The following is a 19,763-nucleotide window of genomic DNA, read 5'->3' on the forward strand; positions in this document are numbered from 1 at the left end:
TGTATGTATACTTCATTGTTGCTTTATGTTTGCTACAGTGTTAAACTTAAAGGATGGCTAGTTTTGATGTTCCATATGCTTTTTCAGAAGAACTGTTTGTTGTGTAATTTTTGTTAAACAGTTTTTTAGTAATTGTGTAGTTTGCATGTTTAACATAAAAACAAAAATATGAGCGGAAAAACCTTTACTTCTCACTCACAATTTTCGGTCGCAAAATGTCCGTCCAACGAACTGTCGATGACCAATTGTGCAATTGTCCATCCAAGTGACCACAAAAACTTCAGGTAATTTGAAAAGACAAGAGTGAAAAGTTTAAAATTGTATTTTATCATTTTTTTGTTAAACCCCCAATTTTTTCGTTTGTTTTTTCTACTCACCATTGTTCTAAACAAGGTATGTGTTTAAAAATTAACTCAAGTTCAAGTCTAGTCTTTTGCAATAATACCTACTAGTCAAATGGCCTGAATTATATCATCCAATTTTTTTAATGTACATATGCTATTTATCATTTCTTTGGGTTTTATTACGCTTGTCAATAAAGTTCATCAAAAATTACTTATTGTGGTTGTAAACATAAAAGTCAAGAGTCAATTTTAGGAAGGTTTATGCTTTTTATTTTTCTTTGTTTTTTCACAAAAAATATGCTGTTGATTTTTGGCTTAAAATTTATCAAATGCTTTAATTGCAGATATCTAAAATCCATGTGTTGGAATTAAAAATTAAACGCATTTTTTTTACAAGCAGCCTTTACCTTTTTTTATTAAACACTTGAATTAATTGCTTTTATATTAAGGCAAATCATTGTCCAAAATGGCCGAAACCAGGAGTTCATATTTTCCACATTTCCCGATGAAAATGTTTCTCCGCAGAGCATTGGTTTCTCTGGAATACAGGTAATTGTCTCTTCAGTCGCTTTTTTGTTGTAACCTCATAACATTAGACAAATTAATATATTGTTTTTGTTTTTTAGAGAAAATGGGCATACCTTGGAATTGGACAAAAAGTAAATGGTAGGTTGCCCTAAAATTCGGAGTTGTTTTTAAAATGGTACTTTCTTGTCTTTTTCTGTTTGGGGAGGTTATTTATGGTGCCTTGTTAAAGAGTTTTTAACCATTACGTACAATCATACAGCCACAGGGTTGCCACAAAGTCTTTGATTTGATTTGTGGATTGAAAAGTCATATGTTTTGCAGCTTTTAATAGTCTTTGAATTATTTTTCTGTTTAGCTTAAAGTTATATGTTTAGAAAGTGCCATTGTAAAACCAATTTTTATTTGTTATTTTTTAGGGTCCATGTCATCTATACATTTTTTTCAATTATATACAAAAACGTCAAGCAATTTCAATAGTCAAAAGTCTTTGAATGTCTTTGGATATGTTTCATAAAATTGTGTGACACCGTTTAGCCAGTAACTGAACATTTTTTATAAAAAATAAAACTCCATGGACCTCACTTGCTAACCACAAAACTCAATTTCTGAAAACCAAACTTGCTATAATTTTTCTAGCTCATTAAACGATTTAGTGCTGCCCAAATTTTTCTATCCTCACTCCATTTTGAAATTTTGTAATTATGTTTTAACTAATCCAAAATTTAAAAAAATCTAAAGTTGAGGGTTATTTTATAATGCTTTATTACAGTGAACCCCCTTTCTGGATTTGAGCCTGCGTCAGAAATTGTCATTAATGTCAACTACTTTCGAAGTCAGCAAGCCAATAGTGGAGCATCTTTCAACTCTGATGATCTGGCAAAACGTATTCGCAAAGAGTTTGATACTTACAAATTGACAGCAATGGTTACTCAGCAGGTATATATCTACTATCTGTTCGTTTGGACATACTAAAAAAATAGTGTTTAAATCATGTACATAAATCAAAATCCAACTTATTTAAATTTATTTTCGACTGATTTGGATTTAATTTTTCTTTGTGCATTTTGCAAGCATTAAAAACAAAGAGCACAAAAACTAAAAAAAAACAATAGCGAAATAACCTTCTTACTGTCATTGAGTCAAGCTGTCCATTAAAATAAACATTAAATAAACAAATTTTAACTTTACTTGGAAATTGGAATATATTTTAATTTATTTGTTTGACGCAATTAATTTAACCACTGTTCTTATACTGCTTTGTTTTTAGTTTGAGACAATCTGCTTTATTTATGCTTTTATTAGCCTCAAACTGCGATAAATGACCATAATATATATAAAAGAAAACCATCAACTCAGCTTTAAATTAGCCTTCCTAAAAATTCTCTTATTTGTGAAAATAATGAACGTTCGAGTTTTAATGCAACAAATTTATATATCGCAAGCAAAATTTTTTCGTCAAACAGTTGCTGTACATCGAACACGGAGTTCATTTGCTTTTCACAATCGACGACATCAAGATTCCCAAGACTCGCCTGGATATGCGAGTAGCGTCCATCAACTCTTCAACTAAAATCATATTTGAAGCTGCACCTGAGTCTTCCATTATGCTCACAGGTAAGAGAATTCGGCCAAATTAAAAATGTAGGAATGCAAATAAGCACCTTGAAGATGCTTTAAAGAAAGAAAGTAACCTTGGTTAACAATTTTTGTTGAAAAAATAATAAAAGATGTATATTTTTGCAATACAAGTGTCACCACATTGACTTTCTTTAGGGTTCTATTTACTCATGGTCCGGTTGCATAAAACTATATATTTTTGAATATAGCTAGTTGGTAGAGCGGCCATCCTGGAATGGCAGGAGGTCATGAGTTTGAACCTCATTGCAGGCTAGTGGTGTCTCTAGCCTACCTTGCTTGTATCATTGATCCACAGATTCAGTTACTCTGCTATGACAGTGATCTCCAACCTTTTTAATAAGCGACCCCAATTTAAATAAAATGAAGTCAGAATTTACACTGCAACCCCCTTTTGTTTTCAGATTGAAATAAAAATATTTTAAATAATCCTTGAACAGTTTTTAGGATGCCCAGTATCAATTCTTGTGTTCCTAATTTTTTGCCTATTTTATCAACCCAAATGCAAAAATATTTCATGCTTCGCGCGAAACTCGTTTATCTCTACATTATGCTTTTTGAAAAATTGAGCGAATATGCGTAAATTATGCACATTTCCAGAGAATTGTGGCTACATATGTGCACCAAAATGATTTCTTTTAGCAAGTGTTATTTAAATTATGCCTTTGAATTTAGCACACAAACGAAAAAGTGACGTTATAAATTTATGTCACAATACAAATAGACTTCATAAATCTGCTGATTTCGGTCCAAAAATATGAAAGTTACATGGAGTCTTAATATGGTCAGTGCAAAATCGTTTTATTTTTAATTATACAGTTTTTTTTTGATAAATTCATTTACTTCTTAAATATACACTAATACTTCAATTAGGCCTTCATGGAACCCCTAAAACTATTTCACGGACCCCCAAGGGGTCTATGGGCCCCAGTTTAAGAACCCCTGATATAGAAGAAAAAAAAGCTTGTCTATGCTATGTACTCGGTCACGTTTATTGGTGTGACGTTGTTCTAAAAAAAAAGAACAAATACATAAATCGTACTAAAACAGCACAAATATGGTGAGTTATGGCGACCTCAGAAAAATTTCAGGCGACCCTACTTGGGTTCGCGACCCACAGGTTGGAGACCACTGTGCTATGATACGTAAGCTGTTATCGTTGGTCAAAAAGCTACTTTAGAAAAGCTAGATCACACTTGTTGAACACATATGATACGTGTGTATTTTGATTCTGTGTTGAAATTGTTCATTGCTTGCAGGGAAAAGTCGCAATCGCAAGGGAAGGAGCAACATCATCAACCCTGACTTTGATTTTCGAAAGCTGGGAGTTGGTGGCCTGGATGAGGAATTTAAGGAAATCTTCAGGTGAGTGACTCTTTCTTAAAAAAACTGAAAGCCAAGAATTTTAGTTAAGTTGTCATACTTATTTTTGTTTAAATATACCTCTTAAAAATTTACCTTGAATTAAATCAAATCGACTCCTTTAGGTATAATTTTACCTTTGTGGTTAGAAACTTATATTTATCAGCATTTCTTACACTTTTACCTGAACAAAGTAAAATTAATAGAAATATGGAAAATTCTTAAAGTATAGGTGCTGTGAATTCTCTTTTCGTTATGTACCTTGAAGGAAGTTTTATTATTTAGGCTTCACAAAGACAAGATTATCGTAGCATATAATAGTAGAAATTCATATACACTCAAAAGTTGACAGTTTAAATTTTCGTAAAACTAAATTGCTTTTCAGGCGAGCATTTGCGTCGCGAGTTCTGCCACCAGATGTCATCGAGCAGATGGGAGCCAAGCACGTCAAGGGTATTTTGCTTCACGGTCCACCGGGTTGCGGTAAAACCTTGATGGCTCGGCAGATTGGAAAGATGCTCAGCGCAAGAACTCCACAGGTCGGACTTTTTTGGTAGTTGGACTTATAGGTTTCAGATTACAATTTACGAAATGTGTTTTTTGTTATTAATGTTATAACCGCTTGTTATCTAGCTATGTTTTAAAACATGTGTCAAGTACTGTTGCTTTTATATAACCTTACAATCTTACATACTGTTCTATAAATCAGTGTCGCCAACAAGTCAATTTGAAATAACTTTGAGTCCCCGTCGATTTTTTTTACAAAAAATAACAAGTCAAGTTCCAGTCGAAGTCATAAAGTCAAGTCGTTTAGAGCAAGTCCATTTCAAGTCAAGTAATTGGCTTAACAATGAAACAGTAACTGTTAAAATTAATAAACTTTTCTGTGTATGAGCAATATCTCAACTAAAAAACAACAAACGCAATATACAACAACCAAATTATTTTACATGCAAAAAATTAATAAAAACGCTTATTTTCCCAAGTTATTTGAATCAATGACTTCCAAGTTAAGTCTCTTTTATAGTTGGACATAATAGGTTTTAGATTACAATTTACAAAATGGATTTTTAGGCTATTAATGTTGAAATCGCTTGTTAGTTACGTTTAATAGCATAAGTCATCTTCTTTTGCTTTCATCTAATGTACTATAAATCAGTGTTGTAAACAAGTCATTTTAAAAGTCCCAGTCCAGTCAGTAAAAAGTAACTTGTTTCAAGTGAAAGTCTTTTGCAAATTTGGTAAAGTAGTCCATGTACACGCAATATCTCAACTAAAAAACAACAAACGCAATATACAACAACCAAATTGTTTTACATGCAAAAAATTAATAAAAACGCTTATTTTCCCAAGTTATTTGACTCAATGACTTCCAAGTTAAGTCTCTTTTATAGTTGGACATAATAGGTTTTAGATTACAATTTACAAAATGGATTTTTAGGCTATTAATGTTGAAATCGCTTGTTAGTTACGTTTAATAGCATAAGTCATCTACTTTTGCTTTCATCTGATGTACTATAAATCAGTGTTGTAAACAAGTCATTTTAAAAGTCCCAGTCCAGTCAGTAAAACGTAACTTGTTTCAAGTGAAAGTCTTTTGCAAATTTGGTAAAGTAGTCCATGTACACGCAATATCATAACTAAAAAAATACAAAAACTCAATATATAACAAGTATATTGTTTTACATGCAAAAATTGAGACAAAATAACCCAATTTTATAAAAAAAATAATAAAAAAACTTAATTTCAACCAAGTTTATTCAGTCAAGTCAATGAACTAATTCTTTACACCAGCCATAAAAAATATGAGGTTTTATTTTATTGCTTAAAATATTTATTTTTAAGGTTATTTTTGATGCATTTTATCTCATCCATTTGTTTATGGTAATGTTAACCTAATAAAGATTATTTATTATTCCACAGATTGTTAATGGGCCTGAAATTCTGAACAAATATGTTGGAGAGTCGGAATCCAACATCAGAAAACTGTTTGAACCCGCTGAAGAGGAACAGAAAAAGGTAACTGTTGTTAAAACTTCATGAAGCAGTGTTGTAAATACTTTTTTGCATACAAATATATAGTTGTAATGGATAAATTGCCATAAGTTAATACTTTGACCAAGGTTGTCAGGTTTTAACAGTGAACTTGTACGTTGATATGTTTAAATCATTTTTTTGTTGGCATACAGTTTAAACTGTCATGTCCCATTAACAACTTGACATATTTTATCAGATTTTACCAATGTAGCAAAATTTTATTAGTAGAGGATGTTTATTATAGATCAGTGTTTAATTTTTGTGCCAACACAATAATAAAAAAAATTGCGCTTTTAAAGTACAATTTTTTCTTAACTGTTTCACATAATTTGCAGCTCCTCTAGTTTTTAGCCAGCCACTGCATAAAAAATTATGATTTTTTTCAATAAATACAGCTTGGAGCCAACAGTGGTCTCCACATAATCATATTTGACGAGCTGGATGCGATTTGCAAACAGAGGGGGAGCGTTGCTGGGGCGTCTGGGGTCCACGATACCGTTGTTAACCAACTTCTTTCCAAGATCGACGGCGTTGAGCCACTTAACAATATCCTTGTCATTGGTAAGTTGAACTAAATGCTAAAATTTGTAGGGATTGTAATTGTCTAAGCTTGCTTGAAATATATCAATATAAAAAATGATGTCAAAGGTAATATTAGGGGAGTCGGATCATTTCTAATCGGAGCTGATACCCAAGGTCAAGTGGTTTTATCGGTACTCATCTGATATTAAGGGACTGTGGTATCGATCATAAATGATAAAATTATTTAAAAAAGGTAAATCTTTTAAACAATCTAGTAAGGTAAAAACTGGAGGTGTAACTAAACTTTTAGCGTTAAAGCAAATTATGGCCTAATACTATTTTAATACAAATTTTGCTTGTTTAAGCATAGTTATCACTATTTGGTATTGAATCGGATGGCAACACTTTTTGCCAAAAATTCCGGGTGTCCTTATCATAATAAAATGACAAGTATTAGACATCCCTAATTAATATAGGCCTACATTTGTCCCTAAAAGTATTAACTGTGTTGTATTGTCTTTTTAATTTAAAAAAAGGTAAGCTAAATGTGTATAAAGCAAATTCACATAAAGACTGGGATGTTCTACTCTTATCTATGCCTAAGGATGTTTTACTTCAACGCCTTCTACAAATAGTAAGAAAATTAATTTTTCCAATGTTGCATAAAGGAATGACCAACAGACCAGATTTAATCGACGATGCATTGCTAAGACCGGGACGATTGGAGGTGAAAAAAGAAATCGGTGAGTTTGAACTGCAATAAATTTGCCTAACAAGGGTAGTTTTTTAAGATTTTGGGCTCTTCTATATTGTATTTAGAGGATTCAGGTGGCACTATATAAAGACAAATTGTATTGAGTGATCGACAAGCTTTCGCACAACTGTGCTTCATCAGGTCAAAGTAGAAGTGAAGATACTTTGTATTTAATAACTGAATTGCATTTTCAGAAAATGCTTTCACTAAATAAAATTACTTAACTTGAGTTTTAAAATAGGTATTTTACATTAAAGAGTTTTACAATATATTCTTTATTGCCAATGTTACTGAAAACTACATTGACACATCCACTTTTACAAATTACATTTAAATTAGCCAACAATATGCACATTGCACAACCATTGCTTCATAACTTATTCAGTACTCATTAGGGTTTGTCCTTTAGGCTTTCAATTGCATAGTGCTACAGCATGCAGTATTGATTTTCCCCAATCTGACAGGCATACACGAACCCTTGAATGTGGCTAATGTAATTAACTTTAGCATTGAAATTTCAACTGAATTCTTACTGTAAAATTGAAAGGTTTTAGACTAATTTTTTTCCACACATTATATAACTATATACCTACAACGGATTTTTTAAATGTTTTTAATAAGAACCAGAAGTACATACGGATAACACTAATTTTAAGACACTTTATTCAGCTATAACATAAAAAAAGCCTAAAGTCTTCGACAACAGAATTTTTACTCATTCTTACTATTAATATAATTTAGTGAATCGTGGTTGAGAAACAATAAATACAAGAAAAAACATAATTAATTAGTAAAAAAATTAACAAGGGTAGATTAAAGAGTGAATTTATGTCGAATTCACTAAGGCAGACTAGGATAAAAAATGTTTTATATTTAGCTTTCCAAACAGAAATACCGTATTTAATGCGGCTCATGTATTCTTCTTGCTACTAATAGAAATTTATTCAACACTTGTCACACATCTACTTAAAACTGCCAATTTAAACCTAATAAACGCAATTATTTTGCAACTGCTTGAATCAAATTTGACTCCTTTTCGAGAAGGCGCCAAACCGTGTTTTAAATAAAATTATTTACTTTTATTCCATTTTCAAGTTTTACACCAAGATTTTAATAGAGCTTTGATGTACGCCCTAAAACTAGTCCATCTACCCCACAAGGGGCGAACCTAAAAACCCCTAAAATTAACCCCACTTTCCCTCCCAAGGTCTCCCCGATGAAAAGGGTCGATTAGAAATCCTGAACATCCACTCTGAAAAGATGACGTCATCAGGCAAGCTGGGCAGTGACGTGGACATGGGGGAGATTGCGTCACTGACCAAGAACTTCAGCGGCGCCGAGTTGGCCGGTCTGGTCGGGGCGGCCCAGTCTTGTGCCTTCGTACGCCACACCAAGGTAACGACTTTAGCTGTTAGAATTTTTTTTGGCTATTTCAACATACATAACGTAATTAAGCATTTTTTTGCGCAAATCTTGTTCCTGCATTGAGTGCAATATAGAGTTAGATCCTTTTTAATTGCAAAATACCCTAATTTTATCCCTGATTAACAGTCGTTGCGGTTGTTGTAATACGATGCGTAAAGTCTACACAGTTCAAATTTGCAGAGACCTTTCTAAGTTTGGTTTTGGCCTGGGACTAAATAAGGTTGCCCACCCCTGGTATAAATTATAAACCATAGCAAGTAATTGTTTTCTTTGGTGAAACAAAAACTGTGTTGCGATTTGAACCATACGACTTATTGGCTGTCGCATAGTTGCTTTGGCTACAAAGGAAAAAAGTAAATATTTCAAAATTATAGATAGATATTGTTTAGATACTATTTATTTGCACGTTTGTAATGGTTTTCAAAAAAACAAACAAAGAAACGAAGAAGTTAACGTGCAGGGTGCCGAAAGACCTCAAGTTCACCATGTCAGCCACCCGTTAAAAACGATAGACTGTATAAGGTTTTACTGTATTGTTGCCCATCGTTAAAATTAAGTGTGTAGTCGCCATAACAGCGAAGCTTTAACGACCCAATTCTCTTCACTGTAATTAACAATTACATAACGTTCATATCTTTATATAATTGTTTTATATTGTGACAACAACCAGTATGAACGCTATCGGAAATGTAAAGAGCTTGTTTCGTGTTTTACAGGCGGGAAGTAAGGTTGAAGTTAACTTGGACACTATAGACGAGCTTCAAGTTTGTCGGAGAGACTTCCTGGCAAGTTTGCAAAACGACATCAAGCCAGTGAGTTCTTTTGTCAAATTTTTCTGTCATGGTATCGTCTCTTCACTGGGCTTGTAACATTGAAACGGGCCTACGAACGAGAAAATTTCTATTAAATACCTGCTGGGCATTATTTTCGGGTAAATGTTTGTTTTTACAAACATTTGTTTGTTTTCTACATTTTACAATTTTTTAGTCACCCGATATTTCGGACGAAAAGGTTTACGATTCGATCAATAACTAAATGAAGTATCGGACGAATACCTATCCTGACTTGGCATCCGGTATCGGCTCAGATCCGATGTTATCGAACATTTGCGTGGGACGTTTAATTATGTCTTTTTTGTACGAAATTCTGCGGACCTTATTGATCGATAGGAAATTTTTAAAGTTCCAAACCAATTATAGTCAAAGTGAACTATATATGTAACACTAGGGACTCGTTCCCTTCTGAGCCTGCATAGCTCAGTTGGTAGAGCGACAGTCCTGGCTTGACCGGAGGTTGTGACTTCGAACCTCACTGCAGGCTAGTTGTTTTTCTGGCTTGCTTTGCTTGCATCATAGATCAACAGATTTGGTGAGTCTGCGATGGCTTTCGGTGTACTAATTATACGTAAGCCGTAGTCGTTGGTCAAAAAGCAGCTTCGAAGGGCTAGATCTCAGTTATTAACACACATATGCGTGAATGTTTCATTGAATAAATGATATGGTACTGTGGATCCCCTTCTATGAGGTTGCTTGTACTAACAGATTGAGCAAGCATTGGCGTATGGCTGTTTCTCGACTCGTTCCCTTCTGAGCCTGCATAGCTCAGTTGTTAGAGCGACGGTCCCGGCTTGACCGGAGGTCGTGAGTTCGAACCTCACTGCAGGCTAGTTGTTTTTCTAGTCTGCTCTGCTTGCATCATAGATCAACAGATTTGGTGAGTCTGCGATGGCTTTCGGTGTACTAATTATACGTAAGCCGTAGTCGTTGGTCAAAAAGCAGCTTCGAAGGGCTAGATCTCAGTTATTAACACACATATGTGTGAATGTTTCATTGAATAAATGATATGGTACTGTGGATCCCCTTCTATGAGGTTGCTTGTACTAACAAATTGAGCAAGCATTGGCGCATGGCTGTTTCCCGACTCGTTCCCTTCTGAGCCTGCATAGCTCAGTTGGTAGAGCGACGCGCCCGGCTTGACCGGAGGTCGTGAGTTCGAACCTCACTGCAGGCTAGTTGTTTTTCTAGTCTGCTCTGCTTGCATCATAGATCAACAGATTCGATGAGTCTGCGATGGCTTTCGGTGTACTAACACTAGGGATGTCCGATTATATCGGATCAGAGCTGATACCCGATGCCAGTTAATGCAAAAAGTTCTGGGTTCTCCAAGTTCTGCTATCGGTACCGACCCGTTACTAGTGTGTGGTATCACTGCCGGTCCGATACCAAATTAACATCGGAGTATCAGCCTGGATTTCAACCAGCGATTTTTATCTTAGAAAACAAATTTATCAAATAATATTAGGCACAACTGCATGGACTAGGGTTTCTCTTTTTCCCGGATTTTTTTACTCATAGGAAACGGGATTGACAAATGAAACTTCCCGGGAATCCTGACGAAATTTTCGTGCCCTAATTACGTCATTACGATCTTTAAAATTACTTTATATTAGCTCCAAACGTTTAATTAAGCTTATTTATGTTCTGTAGTATTGCTTCTGCAATCTTACTAGACCTTCTCGTATTAAAGTCATCACCCTTATTTGTTTTTATTTAGAAAACACGCGCATAAAGATACAAGGCGAATTTTTATTGGTAAAATAAATTTGATTACGTTTTTCCGCTGGTAAGCCCAAAAAAAGCAACTCAGGGAACGACTTTAATAGGTTTGGCAACATTTTTTTCTTTATATTAATCAAAAACGACAATTTTTTTTATAGTTTTGCTATGTTGCCGAATACCCGGGATTATAAAAAAAAATTCCTGGGATTCGGGATCGTTATTTATCGGGAAATCCCGGAATTTCCCGTCGAAACATTCCCGGAGAGGAACCCTAAACTGGACCTAATAACACTAAAGCAAAATTCTACGTCTAACTACAACCTCCAGCCATAATCTTAAGACCAATTCGAAACGTTCATAAAATGCTATATACTTTTCTATAGGCTTTAATATTCATTCTGCGTCTAACTACAACCTCCAGCCATTATCAGCAGATTTATTATTAAAATAAATTTATCCGAAACGTTTGCAAAATGCTATCTACTTTTTATGGGCTTTGATCATTCTTTCACGTTTAACTACAACCTCAAGTAATTATGTTCCAAAATCAGCCGTTTTATTTGAGCTTCTTAATCTTGTTTTTTTTTTAGGCTTACGGCTCCAAAGAAGAAGACATGGAACGGTATATGAGGAACGGCATCCTTATGTGGGGAAACCCCGTCGAGGAAACCCTCAAGAGCGGCAGTCTGCTCGTCAACCAGGTAACCAACCGCATACGTCATGCTATCGTGACGTCATACACCCTCATCGCGTTAAGTTTGAGTGCTATCTGGCAGGTTTCGCTTGTTAAGTCATGTTATTATTAAAATTATTATAATTTTTCTAACATTTTAGAGAATTTTCTTTGGTTATGTTAAAATTTATTTTTATTCTAATTTTATTGTTGTTTGTTATTTAAAAAAAATATATTATTGTTGAAAGGTTTATGCTAGATTAATATGCTTATTTCAGGTTTTGATTGTTTTGTTTTATTGTCGTTTTCTAATAAAAATCGTTTTGTTCAACAGAAAATACGTATTTAAACACACGAAAACAGCTTTTTCACTAAGTGCCTTACGTTTTTCCCCCAAAATGATGAACTCTGATCTTGCTTGATAAAAATATATTTGTTTTAATGAGAACCAATTTAATCATTTCTGTATAATTTTTGTCGTTTTTCTCGCCAAAAAGTTTTCACGTTTTGAAGCAACTATCATAGCGTCGTAATTTCACCACCAGGACAAGATATTAATTTCAAGCCTAACTTAAAGTTTAATTAGAATATTTTCATCGTCGGAATAAAAAGCAGTTCGGAATAAGCTGAAAGTAGGAATACATTTTTTTACGATCTTAAAAAGCTACTTTTAAACTTTGAAGCAATTATGACATCGTCGTATTCCTACCACCAGGTGCGCAACAGCGACAAGACGCCCCTAGTGAGCGTACTGCTGACCGGCGCCGCCGGTTCCGGCAAGACTGCCCTGGCCACCCGCATCGCCGTCGACTCGGGATTCCCCTTCCTAAAGATTTGCTCCCCCGGAAGCCTGGTCGGATTCTCCGAGTCTGCAAAGTGTCAGCACCTGAAAAAGGTAAAGAGGTTTTTGCGATTTTTAGGGGTATTTAATTTTTACTCCTCACCTAAAATAAATTGGAGGTTTTTATTTTTGAGGTGGACTTCAGTTTTTATCACCTAAAAGAATTATTTTTTTTAACCTAAAATAGATAAAGTTGTTTTCATTGTTTAGTGATTATAATTCTTATATAATTATTACGAAAAACTTAAAAAAGGTAATGAATTTTTTTAGCTCACCACCTTAAGACTGTAAAAAATAGTTTTTTTTGTGAATCTATAGGTTTACTCATCACCTGAAAAACGTAAAGAGATTTTTTCGTTTTTAGAATTGTCTTTAGATTTAATCCATCATCCTGAAATAAGAGTTTTTTTCAATTATGTAAGGTTTTTAGGTTCTCAAACACCTAAAGAATGTAGAAAGATTGTTTTAGTTTTGAGGGGTTCTTTAGTTTTTTCCAAGCATTTTGGTTGTTTTTTTCCCTAATTTTGTCATTACTTTATTTTTTCTCATTAACTAGCAGTCTTACGAAGGTTTGAAATGTTTTGAACGTATTTTTATGCTTTAACAATTTATAAAAAAATAGATAGATTTGATTTACCTATGAATGATACAATCGATTACTTTTTTTAGCTTTTTTTTTTTAGTATTTTTATCAAGTAATGGTTTTAGAATGCCGTTTTATCAAAACGTTGTAATTTTCTGAAATATATGTTAAAATTACCTAATGCTCCGCACTACAAAATATATTTTCTATTTTGCACAGGTCAGCCTTGTCGCATTTCTAATTACCCGCCCGGCTGGTTTTTTGAACTCAATTCACCCGATACTTGCAATTAGACCCACTTCCATTATCCTTCAACGAAAATCGATTTGCAATCAATGCCAGAAGCCAAATACAAGCCACGCTTAAAGTCAAAAGTAGCAGCTTGCCGACTGCTGATTTTAATCCACCACTTTTAAACTAAAACCTCCTAACCGATTTCTATTCGGTGCTTTTTATTTTAGCTAGAGATGTCCGGTTACCCAGACTACTCATTTAGGACAGAAAGTACCGCTGTCCAGTACTAATTATGTTATTAAAGTAGACACATTCTTATAAAAGGTAAATTGATGACATAACCTAATTTATCTATGTTGCCACTGACTTTCTTTAGCGTAAAAAAATAAAAATTGTGTATTTCAAATTACATTTAACCTAATCCCGTGTGTTACGTTCAATAGTATCACCTGATAAGCGGTTTTCTGCTCTTGTATTATTTAACATTTCTAACATTTTAACCTTAATACATCCACTTTTTTAGGTTTTCGATGACGCGTACAAGTCGCAGTTGAGCTGCATTGTGGTCGACGACATAGAAAAACTGATTGGTGAGATTTTTGTTTACCTTTTTTCATAAAGTCTGATGGCATTTTTACAACAGACTTCTTTAAATGCAATTTTCATTTCGCGCACTTTTAATCGAAGACTTATTATAGTTTAATACAAACGTGATTGTTTCCATACGAAATAGTAAAAAAGATTTTTGATACCAAAACGATACGATTTCTGATGCAGCATTATCGCAAGACAATGTCCTGCATTTACAATGTTATGCCCAGTTAATATATCCATTACAAACGCAGACCCAATTCAACATTTTTTGGCTTTGCTGTAACCTTTTGTGGCAGTAATTAAGGTTTGAGACAGTGTTTATCAACCTTTCCTAAGTCGTGGCCCCCTTATATTGGCTCTCAACACTTCGCACTCCCCTGTTGTGTATTGGCGAATAAGCAAAAACCCGGGCGTCGAATTAGACTGGTTTAACCACATGCGATAAATGGGACTGGTTTAACCACATGCGATAAATTATTAAGGCGACTGTCGCCTATACGCAATAATATTTAAATCCCGAAAACACACCAAATAAGTCGTAAAGTACAAGAAAGCACGTGGATTGAGTGTGTGCTCAGAAATGTGTTACCGTTACTATTATCATTTATTGTAGCATCAATTCCTGTTACATTTTAACACAGTCAACTTTTGATATTTTTTTAAATCAAAATACCTTTTTTCTCGGCCACCCGAATACTTGGCGTTTGGTTTAATGGCGTTGGCGGTCCAATTCTTTTCACTGGGAAGTTTCGATTGCTCCTGTAACATTCTCAAGTTTTGAAGAAGAAATCTTGTTCAAAACCAATCTTAACAAATATAACCATACGACAACTGTACTCGGCGACCCAAGCAAATCAAACGCCAAGCCAATTTTATATAGCGACCAATAGGTTGAGAAACGACGCTGTCTTTGTAAGCGGTTCGTTGCGGCCTCATAAATTGTTTTGCGATCATCATAGCCGAACCTTGAAAAAAAAATGCTCAAACTGTTATTCTCTTGTGTTTTAGATTACAACCCGATCGGACCTCGCTTTTCCAACATCGTCACCCAAGCGCTAATGGTGCTCTGCAAGAACCTGCCGCCCCTGGTAAGTACGATTTATTTGCAATTATACAGTTGTACTTAAACGCAAGAAATGTGACTGGCTAACGAACTTCAAATTTTTTGATTAAATTTTCACTTTTTTCTAATTTGATTTGGCTTTATAACTATATTTTTTCTCCTTTTTAACTACAAATTTCAACTATAGCGTGCCACAAACGTTACTAAAACCTAATCAATAACCTAGTGTCAAATGATGTCTTGCTGCAGTTCAATAAAATGCAACTAATCAAAACTGCGCATCTTGTAAAAATTCCAAAGTCCTTAAACAATTATTTAAGCAGTTTTACGTTCCCATTCACATTTTAAAATATCCTTTAAGCGTACTTTCGTGTTAGCCAGCCAAAAAAATATTTTGTCTTTGGATAATTTGAGAAACAAACGAGGCGAAGATTATAACTTTTCAATCGGCGATCGGATTCAAACTCGTGATCAGGGCTATTTCCGTACATTGAGTTCATGAATTATAAATGCAATAGCGCGCGGTCAGTAAAATAGGCGCAATATGATGGGCCTATCCGTATGGATGTATCACGGGACTGATTCAGTGCTCAGCTAAACGGACACTGGAAACGACCTTTTGTATATATGACACGTTTTTTATGTTGATTTTCACTTGTGTTGCTTAAAAAACTTAAACGGTAGCAAATACGTCGGTTAGAAGGCTTTTTAATTTAATTAATCTTTGTATATGGCCGTATTTGTCTAATTCTAAATAGAGGAATCAGGTGGCACTGTATAAAGACAAATTGTATCTGATTCTCGATAAGCTTTCACACAACCGTGCTTCATCAGGTCAAAGTATAAGTATGTTATACTTTGACCTGATGAAGCACGGTTGTGCGAAAGCTTGTCGAGAATCTAATACAATTTGTCTTTATACAGTGCCACCTGATTCCTTAATTTAATTAGTTTATGTCATTCATTATAGTTCTAATCTAGTTTTGTTCTTTTTATCCAGTTTATTTAAACAACATTTTTCAAAAGGCAGTATACTGTATAACGCAAAATCAGGGCAAATTCTAATTCTTTCAAATACGAACCTAAACTGATTTTAAATTGATCTTAATTAGCTTAAATATGGTTTTAGTTGTTTTCAGTACTCGGTAATATTCTATTCTAATGTTGAAAAGCTCAAAAGCATTGGTTTAATTGTAATCTAATAAAGCGTTTGTGATAAAACCCAACCAAAGATATTTTCGATTTATCCAACCAGTTAGATGGCTTTTTCATTCTCAGTTGTTGAGTTGTTTACAAGCTTACATCGAACTAAAAAAGTCACCTCCTCCTCTTGGCATGCATTATGCAAGGACGAAAATAATCCGCCATCTAATATTGATGAGATGTCTTTACTTCGCTTGCTTGATCGCCTTTTAAAAAACAAGGCTGCTTAGAAGTAACATCATGACCCAAAACTTTATTTATACGATTTAGAATAAAAAAAAAATAATATTTAGTACAGTCAAACATGAGTTAGTTTTTGGTCATTGGATTATCAAAGTCGTATTTGTTTAGCTCTATTTGCACACATATATTTGATTTTAAACTTTAAATTCGGATTATTCGAAACGTCGGCACTTTTAGTAACGGGTTATTCTAAACGTCGTCAGATTTCCGTTAAACATTTTCTTCACTCGCCTTCTCCTTGCTCAGGGGCGCCGCCTGCTGGTGATCGCCACCTCAAGCAATCGTGACGTCATCCACGAGATGGGGATGCACAAGTCGTTCGACTCACACATCCACGTCAAGTGTCTTTCCAACGATGCGGAGGTCCTCAGCGCTTTGGAGGTGATTTGAAATATTTTTTGACTCGGGGTCGTTGTTTTTCGGGCAGTCTGACTGATTTTTAAAAATGCCGACAGTAGTTTTTCCGTTAAGTGTCTCTCTTACGACGCAGAGGTTCTCAGCGCCTTGGAGGTGATTTGAAAAAAAAAATTGACTTGGGGTTGTCGTTTTTTGTAAATGTGTTAAACAAAAGTTTAGTCACTATGACTGATTTTTAAAAGTGTTGAATATAAACTTATTTGTGAATTTAGCTTTGACTCGTAAAAAGCGATTCGTTTAACTTGTAAACTAGCAACGCCCGCAATATTCCCAGTATTTCAAGTATTGCCTTCGATGCAGTGTTATTTAACCTATTTAATTCACGAATGCATTAAACTAATTTTGCGGGACGCCAAACAAAATTTGATAGTATGCATTAAAATTAATAACGCAACAAATTTACCCACTTTCTCAGTGCTATATCTGGGCCTGTTTGAAACAACGAAAAAAGGTGTTAGGACTTTTTTGTACTTAAGTAACTACAGGCCCACGCAATTTTAATCCTATTACACAACGGGCTTATTGTTACACAACAATAAATTTAACCAATCACGAACTTTTAAACTGGTGACAGCTTTCATGAAGCAAAAGCTCATCACGTCAATTATGCTAAAACACTAATTTTCCCAAAACATTTGTAAATTAATTTTTTTTGCTGATCACATGGCGATCTTTTGCAGCATTTACGCAGAGCAGCGGTTGAAAATCACTGCTTAACGACCAATCGACAAAGCATATTTTTTTATTAATTGATTGATTTTAGAGATTAAACGATATTGAAAAAGTGCAAGCAATCGATTCTTTAAAACTCCATTACAAAATTACCAAAGTCGGTAGTTCGAATCCCGACCGAACCCTTAAGTACCCAAAGTCCTAATCTTCTTTCCTTCTGCAATTTTCAGTTACTTGACGCATTTACTCCTGAAGAGCGATCCTCCATCAAACGCTTCCTCTCGGGACGCAAGGTCTGGGTCGGGATCAAGTCCCTGATCCGGATGGTTGGGACAGCGGAACAAGCGGAAGATAGGATGCGAGTGGCGACCTTCATCGCTCTTCTTGAAGAGGAGGGAGGGTAAGTGTTTAGTGTGGTCAGTTTAAACCGAAGGTTGTTAAACTTTTTTTAACACATACCCCTAAAAAAATTATTTTTCTGCGCTTGGACCAGGGAAGGCAAGACATTTTTAGAGGTGACGTCATATAGTCTTCAGAAATTTGCTGTTTCCAGTCCAAAATATGTAAAAGTGAAATAGAGTCTAAATACATTATGTGCAAAAACGTTTTATTTTAAGTTAAATTATTTTCTTTGTAAAATTATACACTAATATTTCAATTAGGCCTTCGGCATTTTATTCACCCCGACGCCATAGTAGTTCAGTCACATATCTCCACTAACGGGTGCGTAAAAGAGCGATCCGGCCAGATTACCATAAGGCACTTCCTGAAGCTATTTACCCGGCTAACAAAGTAATTTAAATCAATTTCGGAGCAATCCTAAAAGTATGCAAACTATAGGAATCTAAAATCTAATATTACCGTCACCCAAACAATGAGTTAAAAATAGCAAATGATTTTTACCTGACTAACAAAGTAATTTAAATCAATTTCGGAATAATTCCTTGAAATTATCCAAAACTCGGGAAAAAATGGCGCCTTGGTGTTTACTCTCTTCAGTTTTACTTTTGTTTTACCGAAAACGGCAGGTTTTTAGTTTTAAGGGCTAACATTTTTGAGTTGATTTCTGATAAAAACACAAAAATGTTAACCTTGTTTTTTTTTATGATTTCTAGACTCCAGTGAAGATCCGCCAACCTTCGTGAACATTTTCCCCAACCTTACTTCATCAGTTTTGTGTTTTTGTCAACGGTTACAAAAAAAAATCACAAAAACATCGGAACCCCTCAAAAGCATCTAATCCATGTCGAACTGAAACTGAATATAAAAATCCCAAACCGTAAAAACATCCCTTTTTTGCCAAATTTCAACTTTTTAAATGATTTTTTTGTGTGCTGACGATTCACAATGCCTTGTCATTGTTTATTTTTTTTGTCATAATATACAAAATTTATTTCTTTTTGCAATTTATATATCAAATTATATCAAACATTCCATAATTAAAAATAAAAGGTCCGACAGTACCTTCATCAGTTGTAAAAGTCCCATACGTTGTTATACCCGAAAAATGACTATTTCTACACAGGTTAAAGATTTTCAACAAATGTTGAAAATGAATAAAGAGTAATTCGAAACGTTCAAGATGATACCTACTTCAGTATGGGCTTGGATATTCTTATTACGTCTTACTACAAACTCCAACCATTAGGCTCCAAGGTTAAAAACTTTCAGCATTAATCTATTTTTGTTCTGTTTAATCTCAACTCTTCTAATGGGTAATATCCGATACTTCACATTTAAGTCCAATACCGATACCCGATATTTAAAAAAAATATATCGCTGTCTGATTTGTTACGAAGTGACGTCATTATGATTCCTAAAAAAATGAATGTTATAGAAACGTTGAAGGTTTTTTTCCGAGTTATTTTGCCACAATTTGTTTTTAGCGATAATATCGGACGAGTACCGATACTACTACTTGGTATCAAGCTTCGATCCGATATTATCGGACATCATTTCTCATTATTTAAACAACAATACCATCGCATCCCCAAAAGCGGTATATCTTATTTTATTTCTGGTCCTTGGGTTTTACAAGCAAAGATACGTTATGAGTTCAAGGAAATATTTTGGGC

General features: G+C 34.4%; 1 protein-coding gene and 1 non-coding gene across 2 annotated transcripts; both read left to right on the forward strand.

Moving 5' to 3' along the window:
* Positions 1 to 94: 94 nt before the first annotated feature.
* Positions 95 to 18,813, forward strand: LOC146131902 (vesicle-fusing ATPase-like). The gene is made up of 19 exons (XM_083397126.1): positions 95 to 284; positions 794 to 893; positions 971 to 1,010; positions 1,642 to 1,808; positions 2,336 to 2,486; positions 3,767 to 3,872; positions 4,255 to 4,408; positions 5,793 to 5,888; positions 6,302 to 6,467; positions 7,097 to 7,171; positions 8,390 to 8,577; positions 9,324 to 9,419; positions 11,756 to 11,866; positions 12,554 to 12,733; positions 14,020 to 14,086; positions 15,099 to 15,178; positions 16,846 to 16,980; positions 17,919 to 18,088; positions 18,804 to 18,813. The coding sequence occupies exons 1-19, from the start codon at positions 169 to 171 to the stop codon at positions 18,811 to 18,813; spliced, it is 2,208 nt and encodes a 735-aa protein (XP_083253252.1). The 5' UTR covers positions 95 to 168.
* Positions 10,543 to 10,617, forward strand: Trnaq-uug (transfer RNA glutamine (anticodon UUG)). The gene has a single exon. It is a non-coding gene; the product is annotated as a tRNA-Gln (tRNA).
* Positions 18,814 to 19,763: the final 950 nt, after the last annotated feature.

Source organism: Ascidiella aspersa, chromosome 9 (genome assembly GCF_963924565.1).
Source record: "Ascidiella aspersa chromosome 9, kaAscAspe10.2, whole genome shotgun sequence".
NCBI lineage: Eukaryota > Metazoa > Chordata > Ascidiacea > Phlebobranchia > Ascidiidae > Ascidiella > Ascidiella aspersa.

Coding starts and splice junctions, on each gene's coding strand:
- LOC146131902 (XM_083397126.1), top strand. CDS start 169: ATGAGCGGAAAAACCTTTACTTCTCACTCACAATTTTCGGTCGCAAAA. Junction 285..793: donor AGTGACCACAAAAACTTCAG/GTAATTTGAAAA, acceptor TTTTATATTAAG/GCAAATCATTGTCCAAAATG. Junction 1,011..1,641: donor AATTGGACAAAAAGTAAATG/GTAGGTTGCCCT, acceptor GCTTTATTACAG/TGAACCCCCTTTCTGGATTT.